General features: G+C 36.0%; 1 protein-coding gene across 3 annotated transcripts in view; it reads right to left on the bottom strand.

Annotated features, from left to right (window-relative positions):
* ATL1 (atlastin GTPase 1) overlaps positions 1-15,110 on the bottom strand; it is a 71,450-nt gene that overhangs the window by 31,614 nt on the left and 24,726 nt on the right. For all 3 annotated transcript variants that reach the window (XM_060619815.2, XM_060619816.2, XM_060619817.2), the window contains exons 2-4: positions 4,697-4,944; positions 2,270-2,404; positions 1,725-1,829 (exon numbers count right to left, since the gene is read on the bottom strand). In XM_060619815.2, the coding sequence (XP_060475798.2) occupies positions 1,725-1,829; positions 2,270-2,404; positions 4,697-4,944 (488 nt within the window). The remainder of the gene's footprint in view (positions 1-1,724; positions 1,830-2,269; positions 2,405-4,696; positions 4,945-15,110) is intronic.

Raw genomic sequence — 15,110 nt, 5'->3', positions numbered from 1 at the left:
GGGCTCGAACTCATGAGCAAAGAAATCATGACCTGAGCCAAAGTCAGACGCTTAACCAACTGAGCCACCCAGGTGCCCCTACATGTATTCTCACGTAATGGTATTTATAAGACCTTGAGAGAAGAGTAAAGAAAGCTTGAGAAACAATAAACCATGTACAATGATCATAAAATTGTTCCAGAAATACAACAGCCACCTGCTCTGGAAACAGAATATTAAAATTATTTATGAAACTGATTTAATGATTAGTCAATAAAAAATCATTCTTACAAGCATAGCAAAATAATAACAATCTAGATCTGAGTAAGCCATACATGAAATTTTGTCTTGAAAAATTATGTTGACTTTCTCACAATTGATTAATTTAGTTAAGTCTCTGGAAAGTTCTATCACATTGAAGTTAGGTTCTGAGTATCAGGCTCATATCCCTATACATATACATAACCACTTCATGAACAGACCACAGTACTAAGATGACATTCTATCTTTTGTTTTTTCTTTCGAGGAGTAATTTCAAAAAACAGTGAAGGAAGCTTCTATGTTTATGTATTGACACAAAGAGAATGCTTTGTGCACTTACTTAAATAAGAGATTGTTTCTCAGATGATAAAAAGGTCATTACTAAGGACTTAAGATTTTTCAGTGAAAATATTCAATGTCTTCAGGTAAAACAGAAATATAGGTAATAAAGAATTATGTTTTAATTGGTTTGTACAAGTGGTTTTATACTGCTGATTATGAAGAAATTAGACATTAAGTCCGTATTTTACAGGCTCATATGTTTTAAGAAGTCTATTTTTAAAAGCTAATCAATCACAGGTTATAATCATGGCTTCCACTTTAAAGCTTTTTGTAGAAAATATTCAGTCTTCCTTCTATCCACCCTCTCACTGTCCTAACCACACATGATACCCTGGTTGCTGGCTCACGAGCCTCTTTCTCTGCTCACTTGTAATTTAGCCTTGACTTGTTCATCCCAACCACTCTGCCTCCCCTACCTTTTTAAACTATCTTACCTTTCTTTTAACTGTTTTCTTGGCTACTACTACTTCTTGCTGTTTCTAATAAATAGAAAATATCTAAAAGTTAATGTAAAACCTTTCATGCTATGTGTTCTATGATTATAGTAAAACTCTCCAGAGACTTTCCAAGATGATCTGTAAAGCTTACATTAACCTCAAAAACAATACTTAGTAAGAGACAAAGAAAAAAAAGGAAAGAAAGATAAAAAAATTTTTGTGAGACATTTATTTTCCTAAATGTTAATTAAGTGTTTTTAACAGCTGGGAAAGCGTATCAATGCTTTTACCCTTAGCAATGTTTCTACACGCTATGAAAACAAAACAAAACAAAACCCATTTATAAATCTCGGTTCAGTAAATGTAACTTATAATGGGTAGTTCCAATATATCTATCTGCATACATTATAAGACAATATTATTACGTTTATTGTAGGCTTTAAACATAAAAAATTATCAGTGAAATAATGCAAACTTTTCTGGCTATTGGCAGCTTGAAAACTGATCAGAAATTAGATTACAATAACCAAACCAATTCTACTCATAGAAATCATAAGAACTGGGATGCTAGCTGAGCCAAATAACATATTTAGCATTTCTGTTGTTGGTCTCACTACCACACGCATGGTAGTAAGAATGTAGGAATACACATATTTATAATTTTTAAAGTAACAGCCATTGAAATGGATTTATTTTATTCCATACCTGTATTGAGCTGATCATTGTGCTAAGTGCAAATACCGTGGCCGAATCTCTCAGAGTTGACTGGCTATCAAAGGTTCCCTGAGTATCCATCAATAGCACTGCAACCTACAGGCAAGTAGACAATACATTATCGGTATTTTATAGAACATATGTAGAATTAGGGCTACTACAAAGTTAACACTATGAGAACTATAGCAACCCATTATCAATGAATACTTAACAGGTAATTTTTTATATATGCCATGAATGCCACAGAAAATGAAAATATTAATTAGCTGACTACTATAATGATTAATTTTCACTGGTAATCCAAGCTAACAGAAACAGCACTGAAACAACAGACAGCTGTTAGCTTGCTGATCTGCTGTTCTATCGTTCCTATGATTTTATCACCTTGATCAACAGAAAGGGAAACAAGGAATCCCTTTTGAATTTCATGTCGAATGGTCAAAATTAGTTTTCAAAAGATCATTTTCAAGGATCCTGAACAGTGGTAACTGTTGCCAACTGAAAACTCAATTTTCTTTACAAAGTTTGCATCTTACCTTCTTGCCATCAGGTTTATTGATGAGGAAGACTTCACTCCATATTTGGATTCCTGTGGTCTCTCGTTCAGACCCACCTCTCCATGAGAAACCAGTCAATGGTTCATTGTAATCTCCAACCCAATCGACTGATTCCTGCAAATTAAGAAAGTCTGTGATATGGAAGTGGACCGTGGTACACTTTCTTCCCTGCATCCGTTCTGGGGGGTATCTCTCTCCAACTGCCGTCAAAAGGAGATGTATTCACATCTACTGTACTGATACAATTACTTTCTTTGTTATCTGAAACATTATAACAGAGGAGCAACCATGTGCTACATTTTATTCTAGGTCCTGGGAATAGGAAGATATCATTCCAGACCAGAGGAAGCTTACAGCCTAATAGAAAGACAGACCTGTCAAGAAACCATTATGATGCATACATGCATGCCAAAATGGAGGTGCGTATTACGCAAAGATAGAAGCATAGGAAAAGAAATAACTAACAGTTGGTCAGGTAGGACTTAATAGGAGAGGTGGTGTTTGTGCTAAAACTTGAAGGATGTTTGGGAATTTTTCCAGATGAGCAAACTTGGGGAGGGCATTCTAGAAGCAAAGAAATAAAGATAAGAGAGAACATAATATGTCAGGATATACACAATAATAATACATACAAATGCTTTGGTATTGGAAGAGGAGGGGGGGATCGCTTCTCGGCCTTTTGGCTAAGATCAAGTGTGGAAGAGGAGGGGGTGAATAGCAAGAGGAGAGGCACCTAGTAGTAGATGCAGAAAAACAAAAACAAAAACACAACAGGTCGGTTACACTTTAATCTGGCAAGTGCCATTTAACACAAGCAACAGGACAAGTGTTACTGAGCATTTGATTTTAATGTTTATTTCACAGTTAAAACTATGAATATGCCTAAAACTGTATAATCCCACAGTATGGAAACTAATATGGATACTAATTTTGTTCACTTAATTTGCCCAGCTGTGTTAAGTAGCATATTAATGGTGATATGCTAGAAACAGAGAGTTCTGTCTGGTTTCAAAGCATGAAGTATTTTGGTAGTTCTATTCTTGATTTGTTTGAACTGAAGCTAGACATAGAAGATATTAAAGTTAACTTTACAAAATTGATCAAAAATACCCTAACTATAAAAGATCAATCCAAAATGAATAGTTATGGTATAAATACATGATACAAAGTTTCTTTGGGTAGTGTGTCTATTCTGCCTCAACATCCATATTTGCAGCAGAAATGGCTGTGGGTAAAGAGTAGAAAAAACTACTGGTACATTCTCCATTCCCAACCTTCGGTTTTCTGACTCTGATTTCCCATTTATCCTTCTGCTTTTGGTTTATCCTAGGTCCCTTATAGTCTCATTTCTGTGCCACACTGCTGTCTCAAATGTTATAACACTGTTGGTTGTCTTTGGGGATGGGTAAGATGAGGGCCGAGTGGGAAAAGATAAGAGAGAACTTTCTGGGGTAACAGCAAGATATAGTTGATAGCATTTGGGGTCATCCAGGCATATGCATTTTCCAAAAAAAATAATAATAATTAGCAAATGTACACCTACAATTTGTGCATGTAAGTGTATCTGATTTTACAACAAAAGATAAAATCTACTGAAATATATGATGATGATGTATATTGAAATATTTATGAGGAAGTGCAACCAATGTCAGCAGTTTACTATGACATGAATAAAAAAATAAGATGCAGTGACAGATGTAAAGAGGGAAGAGTATCTGGAGACACATGTGATGAAGCAAGAATATTAACGGTAAAATCTAGGTAGTTTGATACGTAGGTGTTCACCATAAAATTCTTTTAACTTTGCTGCCTGCTTGAAAAATGTCATCATAAATGCTGGAGGGAATATGATTATAATATAAAAGTTATGATAAAAATTATTTGACACACTTTACACACTCTAAAGTGTAAAGTTTATAATCATATCACTATGCTGTGTTTCTTTCTAAAAAAATAAGTTATGTCCTAAGGGAAATGTTGCAAAGTGGCTTCAGACAAAAGTGGCCTGTGGAGTTTGGTGCCCAAAGCACTGAAGTCAGAATGGTTGTACCACAGCATTAGCAAACTAGTTCATATTAAGGTATATGATAATGGAAGCGGAAATACTTAACACTACTGAATAAAAACACAAAGTGACAAAAGCACGGAAACAAGAAGACATTTTAAAACACTGCTTTTGTTTTAGTTTATTTATTTTGAGAGAGAGCACACAAGTGTGTGCATAGTGGGGAAGGGGCAGAGAGAGAGAGAGGGAGAGAGAACCCCAGGCAGGCTGCACACTGTTAGTGCAGAGCCCGACATGGGGCTTGATCCCATGAACCATGAGATCGTGACCTGAGCTGAAATCAAGAATTGGACACTTACCCGACTGAGCCACCCAGGTGCCCCTTAGAACACTTAACGTACCTGGTTGTACATGTATCTCAACATGAAGTCCATCAGGAATGATTTTCCTTTCCTAAATGCTCCAGCCACAGACACAGCAACAACCTCCTTGTCCCTGACAGCCTCTGAGAGAAGGATCCGATTAAGTGCAGTTTCATCTAACTCAAAGGAATGGTCATCTTTGACGATGAGGACTTGGACTGGCCCTGCCTTTTTCACTGGCTCCTCCTCTTCTGAGCTCCATTCATATGTCTTTTCTGAAAACCCACCTGTTGAATAAAACAGCAATTTACTCGGCTAAGCATCTCAAAATACCAAGAAATGTAAGGTACCGCTCAATTCTCAAATATCTGAAACAGGGGCACAGTGGAATTAGAAATGCCTGTTTTAATGACATACATTAATGTCATTCACATCGTGTCTCAGAAAGACATATCTGGTCTTTCTGATCATGTGACCAAATCAAACAGAATTTTATTCTCAAGAATGCTCTAAGTCAGGGCAGAGAACTCTGTCTGCAGAATGAGAAAGAAATTCAAAGCAAAGGATTCTACTTTTGGAGCACAGGAATAAAAGGACTTTAGATCATACTTTCTTCATCTCCTAGAAATAGGTTTAGTTATTCACATAAAGGATCCTTGCAACACTTTTTAAAGCTGAACACACAAAAGAGGAAATGCATACAGGGACTCAGAATCATATATTTTTGAAACTGGAATAAAGTTCTAAAGCATCTAGTTCTAAAGCTCCTTTCAATACATTCATGCCATCTACAAAATCCCAGATTCTTAAATGTCTAAAATTATACTTCAGAGCAATGGAATTACAGACAACCTTCAAATCCATAGCGAAGGAGTCCAGACACAATTTGATTTAAAAAAAAAAAAAGAAAAAATTGAAATTTATCTGGTGTGGAGATCTTATACAAAAGCTGGGTAACCCCGGGAAATTACTAAACTTCTCAGTTCTTCATCTGTGAGATATAAACTACTAATAGTACCCATTAATAGGGTTGTTGTAAAGATTAAGGAAACTACATCAAGTGCTGAGAACAGTGGTTGGCACATAGTAAACTCCTAAAGATTACCTATCATCATCATCATCATCCCCACCACTATCCTGGGGTTATAGACTGAACTAAGTATTCCTGGAAGAAGTTTCTGCCTAGTTTCCAGAAGTTGTGTGTGTGTGTGTGTTTTCAGAGTTTTCATATATCTGATAATTATATAAAGAACTGATACAACTCAAAAGAAAAAAAAAAGAAAAAAACACCCAATCCAATTAAAAAATAGAAGATCCAAACAGACCCTTTTCTACAGAAGACACACAAATGGCCAACAGACACATGAAAAGATGCTCAACATCATAATCATCAAAAAATGCAAATTAAAACCAAGTAGATACCACCTCACACCTGTTAGATTGGCTATTTTCAAAAAGATAAGCAACAAGTGCTAGCTAGGACACAGAGAAAAAGGAAACTGTGTGCACTGTTAGCGAAAATGTAAATTGGTGAAACTACTATAGAAAACAGTATGGAAAAATTAAAAATAAAACTATATGATCTAGCAATTCAATTTCTGAGTATTCATCTGAAGACAATGACAAGACTAATTAAAAAGGATATATGTTCATCATAGCATTATTTACAATAGCCAAAATATGGCAACAACCTAAGAATAACCTAAGTGTCCAATGATGAATGAAGGGATAAAGAAATTATACTGTGTGTGTCTGTGAGTGTACGTATGTATATATGTATGTGTGCATATACATACATGTTCAGACACACACACACATACACAATGGACTATTACTCAACCATAAAAAACAATGAAATCTTGGCATCTGTGACAACACAGATGGACCTCAAGGGCACTGTGTTAGGTGCAATAAGTCAGACATCTAAAGACAAATATTATATGGTGTCTCTTATATGTGGAATTAAAAAAAAAACAAGCTTATAGGTACAGAGAACAGATTGGTGGTTGCCAGAAATGGGGGGTTGAGGGTGGGAGAAATGGCTGAAGAGGGTCAAAGGGTAAAAGCAAAAATATAGCCAAAGAAGTCTTGTTCTCTTGTCAAGTCTTTTTGAAACTCTAGTGCTTAGTTTCTTCATATGTAAGATGGAAAAAAAAAGTTTTTTATTTAATTTTCAGAAATGGCAATTTTGACATAGGTCAGCTTTTAGAATTAATCCTTAATATGCAAGAATTTTAGAACCCTGGACCGTGGCATTTGTGGTATATTACAAAACAGCTTCAATGTGTCAAGTGACACATTCTTAAATCTACTGCCTTCGTAATGTAACTGCAATGTCTCCCCACTTTGACTCTGGGGTCAGCCATGTGATGTGCTTTATCAGACATGAGACAGCAGAGGCTTGGAAAACCACTTGTGTTTTTCCGTTTTGCTCTTTCACTTCTGCCATTCACCATGAGAATATTCCCAGACTAGTCTGCTGCAGGATGAGACACACTTGGAGCAGAGGCAAACTGCCCAGTCCCAACCAACCCCACAGCAAACCAACCCCAAGCCACATGGGGCAGCTCAGCCAAGATCAACAGTTGTCTAACAACCATTTCAACATGTGTGATCAATAAATGCTTATTGTTCTATGCCCCTGAGGTTTTGTGGTTGTTTATTATGCAGCATAACAGGCAATAAACTACTGATAAAGTCTACAACCCTTTCCTTTAGAAAGGAGGTACAGTGTAGTGGTTAAAAATAGAGGCCCTGGCACCAGACCGTGGGATTTGAATAAAGGCTTCCCCATTGTTTAGCTGAATAACCTTAAGCAAGTTGTTTGACCTCTCTGTGCCTACCTCATAAGGTTGCTGTGAATTAATATATTCATGTAACACACTTAGAACAGTGGCTGGTACGTAACAAATCCTATTAGTATTAGTATACATTTAGGAAACTAAAGCGAAAGATGTAACTAACCTTGCCCAAGAAAAGAATATGGAATTTCTGTATCAGGCAATCTACCATGGATGCTTTCTTGTGTTACTATTGTTTTAACATTCCAGCAAGGTATTTATTATTATCTGCACTTTTGATATGAGGAAACTAAGAACTGGGTTAAGTAACTTTTCCAAGAGAGTGCCCATTAGTAAGCAATAGATCCAAGTTCACAGGGTTAGTAACTGTCAACCTGAGATTAGATCCCAGGTATCTAAACTCTCATCCCAGGCCTTTCTACTATAACATTCTGCCTCTTTAGTGGAAATCAAATAACTCTTGGATACCACATAAATGGGCTCATTTGTTTTGTATCAAAAGAACAGAAAGCCAAGACATATACCAATTAATTCTTCTCATCAGATATATGACCTAACCTCAAACCAACCCTCAACAATGTTAATTTTGAACCAACTGGGCTGTTAAACAACTTTTCATTTAAATCTTTAAAAATATATATATTTTTAAAATTTTTTTTCATGTTTATTTATTTTTGAGACAGAGAGACAGAGCATGAATGGGGGAGGGTCAGAGAGAGAGAGGGAGACACAGAATCTGAAACAGGCTCCAGGCTCTGAGCTGTCAGCACAGAGCCTGACGCGGGGCTTGAACTCACGAACCGCGAGATCATGACCTGAGCCGAAGTCGGACGCTTAACCGACTGAGCCACCCAGGCGCCCCTTTAAAAATATATTTAAAAGACATCCTCCATTATGTCTGCAGGCACATCTTGGAGATATTGCAGATTCAGTTCCAGAATACCACAATAAAGCAAGTCATATAAAAGTTATATTTACACAACACTGTAGTCTATTAAGTGTGCAGCAGCATTATGTCTAAAAAAGTATATATGTATATACTTTAATTTAAAACTATTGCTAAAAAGTGTTAACCATTATCTGAGCTTTCAGCAAGTTGTAATCTTTGTGCTGCTGGAGGGTCCTGCCTCGATGCTGATGGCTACTGACTAATCAGGTCGCTGAAGTCTGGGGTGACTGTGCCAATTTCTTAAAATAAGACAACAATAAAGTTTGCTGCACTGATTGACTTCCTTTCATGAATGGTTTCTCTGTAGCATGTAATGCCATCTGATAGCATTTTACACATACAGAACTTCTTTCTTTTTTTTTTTTAATTTTTTTTTTTTAACGTTTATTTATTTTTGAGACAGAGAGAGACAGAGTGTGAACAGGGGAGGGGCAGAGAGAGAGGGAGACACAGAATCTGAAACAGGCTCCAGGCTCTGGGCTCGAACTCACAGACCGTGAGATCATGACCTGAGCCGAAGTCAGACGCTTAACCGACTGAGCCACCCAGGCGTCCCTACAGAACTTCTTTCAAAATTGGAGTTAATCCTCTCAAACCTTGCTGCTGCTTTATCATCTATGTCTGTCATAGTCTAAACCTTCTGTTGTCATTTCCCCAATCTTCACAGCATCATCGCTAGGAGTAGATTCCATCTCAAGAACTACTTTCTTTGCTCATATAGAAGAAGCAACTCCTCATCCGTTCAAGTTTTATCCTGAGATCACAGCAGTTCAGTCCCACCTGCAGGCTCCACTTCTAATTCTAGTTCTCTCGCTGTTTCCGTCACCTCTGCAGTTACTTCCTCTACTGAAGTCTTGAACCCCTTGAAGTCATCAAACTCAAAAGTTTGAAATATTGCAATAATTACCAAAATGTGACACAGAGACACAAAGTGAGCAAATGCTGTTGGAAAAATGGTGCCTACAGAGTTGCTCATCGCAGGGTTGTCACAAACCTTCAATTTGTAAAAACGCAGTATCTGCGAAGTGCAATAAAACGAAGTACAATAAAAAGAGAATACCTATACTTAGTAAGAAGTCCGATAACTAGAGAAAAACAAGCCAATTTTATCTTTTGGTGTTATTTTAAATGAATCTTCAGATTACATATATACATATATATGTATATAAATAATTGTATCACCTTGATAACTGTATCTCTCTTTATATTATATTGTTCATCTATAAGATAGTATTACTGAAATATTGCAAATCTAACATGTAATTTTAGTTTTTCATTATTGGAGACAGATATATACCAATACTTTCTGAACAATAGTACCAAGCATCTGGAGACAACAAGACCATTGCCCATAGCCATGAATCAGAGCTGCTCTCTCAGCAAAGTGAAGAAGAAAAATTGATTTTGTATCTAAAGGATGACAGTTTCCATATTGCCTTATCTCAGACATTGGAGTCAGTCTTTGTTTAAATCCCAGCATCACAACGTACACATATATGAAGCTGTGGAAATTATTTAACCCCCAATGGCTCACTATCAGCTATCTGAAAAACACGATTGAGAATAGTGCTTATATCAGAAAGGTTTTATGACAATTAAATAATGTTCATTAAATGAAGGCCAAAGAGCCAGACAAATGGTATGTGCTTTATAATGACCTCTACTAAAAATATTATTAATAGCACTATTATTAATAGTGATTTCTATTAATACTATCAGTTATTATTATCTATTCATATTTGATTCCAGTACTACCTGCCAACCTTATTTCAGCCTCAGAACACAGGCCCTTTTTTGAGGATATCAAATATACATTTTCTTTGACGAAGCTCCTTGCCTATCACATGAGTACACAACTGATGTGACTTGAGCATGCTGGATAAACAATATTTTGTATGGAAAAACATCTTCAGAGCTGAAAACTATCTCACAACTTTCTACAGACTGAAATAATTCTCTAAGATTGTTTGCATCAAACTACATATATATAAGAGGTACTCTGAATGGAATTTCTAGGTTGTAATTTTTTTAAATTGCATCAAAGATGTAATCTGTTAAAGTGGTTGTACCAGGGGCACCTGGGTGGCTCAGTCGGTTAAGCGTCCGACTTCAGCTCAGGTCATGATCTCACGGTTTGTGGGTTCGAGCCCCGCGTCGGGCTCTGTGCTGACAGCTTGGAACCTGGAGCCTGCTTCGGATTCTGTGTCTGCCTCTCTCTCTTCCCCTGTCGTGCTCATGATCTGTCTGTTTCTCAAAAACAAATAAACGTTTAAAAAAAAAAAAAGTGGTTGTACCAAATTTTCACTCCTCACCCACTCCTAAAAGCTTCTTAGAGACCCTATTCATCCATATCCTTTCCAACACTTGGTTTTGTCTGAATTCTTAATTTTTGTCAGTTGCATAGGAATAAAATGAGTGAGTGGTATCTCATTATGGTTTTCATACACATTTCTCTAAACACTGATAAGGTGAACACATGCCTTTTGTTCATTTTTCTATTAGGTTTGTCTTCTCCTCAATTTACAGTGGTTCTTTATATATTTTGAATGCTAGTCCTTTGTTAGTTACACGTATGGCAAAACTCTCCTAATTTAGAGCTTGCCTTTTCACTTTCCTTAAGCTGTTACTGGTGAAAAGAAATTCTTAATGTAACAGATTTTATTCATAATTTATTTTATGATTAGCACTTTGTCATGTTTAAGAAATTATTCCTTACACAAAATATAAAGACATCATATACATTCCTCCATTTTATAAAAGTATATTTTTTAATGTTTATTTTATGTTTGAGAGAGAGAGAGAGTACAAGTCGGGGAGGGGCAGAGAGAAAGAGGGAGAAACAATCTGAAGCAGCTCCAGGCTCCTCACTGTCAGCAGAGCCCGACGTGGGGCTTGAACCCATGAACCGTGAGATCATGGCCTGAGCCAAAGCTGGACACTTAACCGACTGAGCCACCCAGGCGCCCGTACATTCCTCTGGTTTTTAAGTTTTGCTTTTGATATTTAAGTAAGTTCTCAACCCACAAGGAGTTGCTATTGTGTAAGCTGTGAGATAGAAAACCAATTTGATTTTTTCCATATGAGTAACAAAATTTTCAGAACTCTATCAAAGCCTCCTCTCGTCATGCAGTCTACCATGTGATCTTTGTCATAAATAAGAGTTACACATATATGCATGTTGTATATATATGCATAAATATATATATGTATATATTTATACACATACACACACTTTGTTTCTGATCTCTCAGTTCTGATTCATTCAACAATTTGTCTGTATCAGCACCAACAGTATACTATCTTACTCAAAAAAGCTTTATAAAAGTCCAATATAGTACGACCATATTCCTTTTTTTTTTTTTTTTTTTGATGTTTACCTAATTTGAGGGGGGGGGAGGGGCAGAGAGAGAGACGGAGATATAGAATTTCAAGCAGGCTCCATGCTGTCAGCATGGGAGCCCAATGTGGGGGCTTAGTCTCACGACCATGAGATCATGACCTGAGCCAAAATCAAGAGTCAGTCGCTTAACCAAGTGAACTACCCAGGTACCCCAGCCATATTCTTTTAAAAACAATTTTTTTTAATGTTTACTTATTTTTGACAGAGACAGAGTGCAAGTGGGGGAGGGGCAGGGAGAGGGGGAGACACAGAATCCAAAGCAAGCTCCAGGTTCTGAGCTGTGGGCACAGAGCTGGATGTGGGGCTCAAACTCACAAACTGTGAGATCATGACTTGAGTCGAAATCGAACACAACCGACTGAGCCACCCAGGCGCCCCTTTATTCTTCTAATTATTATCAGTCTTAGCTATTTTGACCCTTTCCATATAAATATTAGAATCAAAGTGTTAGCTGAATTTTTTGAAGTTATATTAAATTTATAGATCAATTTGAAAGGACTCAATACTGTTATGATAATGTCTTCCAACCTGTAAGCATGAGATATTTCTCTTAATCTCCTTCAATAAACTTTTTATAATTTGGGGTGCTGAGGAAAATAGTTTTGTGACATTTATTGCTAGATACATTAGTTTTTGTTGCTAACTATAACTGGTTTCATTGTTGTGTTTTTAATTATGTTTTATAGTTGTTGCTTGGGCAAAGAGTAACTGACTTTAATAGATTAGCCTCATATTGAAACATTTATTAAACTACCATTCCCTATAAATTCTTAGACATTTGGGGGTTTTATTAATGTAGAAACAAAAATCAGTTGTAGAAATAATGAGTTTTACTTCTACTTTTTTAATCCTTATGTTTTTCTTTTCTTTTTCTTGTATCATTGGACATTCAATACAATGTTGAATAGCAATAGTAGTAGCAGACATGACTTCTGATTTTAGTGACCATAACTATCTGATTTTAATGGGAGTGCTTCCAATATTTGAGTTCATATTTGTTATAGTTTGGTTTGGTAGGTACACTTTACCTTACCATATTAAGGAACTTCTCCTCTACTGGTTTACTGTAAGTTTTCAAAAATCATAAATGGAAAATGAATTTTATCATATATCTTTTCTGAACCTATTGAGATGATCATCTGGTTTTCCACCTCTACTCTGTTAATGTAGTAAGTAATATATTTTAAGTTTTTGTATAAACCTAATATTTTCAAGGTGCAATATCTTATTATATACTATTGATTCAGTTCATGAAAATCTTGTTTAGGAATTGTGCATCTATATTCACAAATGAATTGAATTTACAATTTTCCATTCTCATTTTTGTCTTTGGCAAGTATAATATTCCATGTGACATTAGCTTTATAAAATGAATTAGCAAATGCTTTCTTTTCTATCTTCAAAAAGAGTTTATAATAAAAATTAGAGGGGCGCCTGGGTGGCTCAGTAGGTTAAGTGCTGTACTTTGGTTCAGGTCATGATCTCATGGTTGTGGGTTCAAGCCCATGTCAGGCTCTGTGCTGACAGCTCAGAGTGCTGGAGCCTGCTTCAGATTCTGTGTCTTCCTCTTTCTCTGCCCCTCCCCTACTCACGCTCTTTCTCTCTCTCAAAAATAAATATTTTTAAAAATTTTTAAAAATTAGAGAAAACAGTTCTTTAGAATTTTGATAGATCTTGCCTATAAAACTGTCTGGGCCTGTTGTTTTTTTGTGAGATGACTTTTAACTGTTACCTCAATTTCATTATACTTATGATGCAATAGTTACATTAGTACTAATAAAGTTTTACATTTCTTCTTGAGAAAAATTTTGGTCCATTTTATCTTTCTAGGAATTTTTCTCCATTGTCTAAAACTTAAAAGAAAAAGTCAGTAAAGATGTAGAAGATTTAAATAGTATCATTAGCCAACCTGACCAGTTTGACATCTAATTGCAAAACCATGCATTCGTTTAAAGTTCATATGGGATATTCACCAAATAGATCGTGTACTGGTTCATATATCAGATGTTAGCACATTCCAAATTATTAAAATATTGCAAAAAATATGTTCTCTAATAATAAAGAAATTAAACTAGAAATCAATAACTCTATATTTAGAAAATTCCTAAATACATTGAAATTAAGCAGTAAATTTCTAAATACCTCTGGATAAAAGAAAATATAATGGAAATTAGAAAATGTTGTAAACTAAATAATCTAATGAATGTAACCTATTCATCAGAGATATTATACTATCTTAATCAAAATAGCTTTATGAAAAGTCGTTACATATAGTAGGGCAAGCTGGTCCTATCTTCTAATTATTAACAGTTGGGGGTGTTTTGACTCTTTCCATATAAGTATTAGAATCAATAAGTTGGAGTGTAGTATTTTAATTATACAAAGATAGTTAAAATATAACATATCAGAAACTTGCTGAGAGGAAATTTACACTTTGAAATGCATTTAATAGAAAATATGCTTGAAGAAGCATAATCTAATATTAATCCTAAGTAAGAAAAAGAATTGCTTATTAAATTCAAAGAAAAGAAAAAGTAGGAATAAAGATGTGGGAAATCAATGAACCAGAAATAGAGATCAACCAGAATGATTTAATAAGTTAAGACAATTCGAAGAAAATAAAAGATAAAATCACATATCAACAATATCAGATATGACAAAGAGATATCACTACAGATCCTACAGATATTTAAAAAATAATATGAGGAGAATGACATCAGCATCATGGTGACATGAGTCCTTCCTCATGAGTTTCTCACCTCTTTGATTTAAAACTAACTGGACATCTATAACGAAAGAAAAAGAGAAAGAAAAAAAGAGCCTCTCCACAACTTACTAGAACACCCAAGAGATCCATTCATCTGTGCACCAAAAAGTGGGTGGACTGGACCACAGAGGAGGCTGCAGGGAGAGAGAGGAGGTCATGGAACCTAGGGCTATAGAGCCTCCAGCATCAAGTATATTAGCTGGGAAGCATAAGCCTTTAAAGAGGTACAGTGTAAAGGCAATGAGTGGGGGTCTGCCAGGCTGGTTCTGCATTCTGCAGCTGGAGGGACCTTTGCTGTCTCTGAGGTAAAAATGCAGTAAAGGGGGAGACAGAAAGGAAAAAGAAGTAGGCAAAGAGAACTGAAGAAAAATGTCTCCTGCTGTCTGCCCCAGGGTTCTGACAAAAGGACCACACAGGGACCTCTGAGACCCAAATCCCTCCATTCAAGGAGTCCCTACTAGGCTGGCTTCCAGCTATGGACACACCCCAAATTCCAAGTGCTAAGTACACATTTCCTCCCTCTAAAGCCACCCACC

The sequence above is a fragment of the Panthera onca genome, chromosome B3 (genome assembly GCF_046562875.1).
Source record: "Panthera onca isolate mPanOnc1 chromosome B3, mPanOnc1 haplotype 2, whole genome shotgun sequence".
NCBI lineage: Eukaryota > Metazoa > Chordata > Mammalia > Carnivora > Felidae > Panthera > Panthera onca.
The sequence above is the reverse complement of the archived record's forward strand: the minus strand, read 5'-3'. Positions and strand labels throughout refer to the sequence as shown.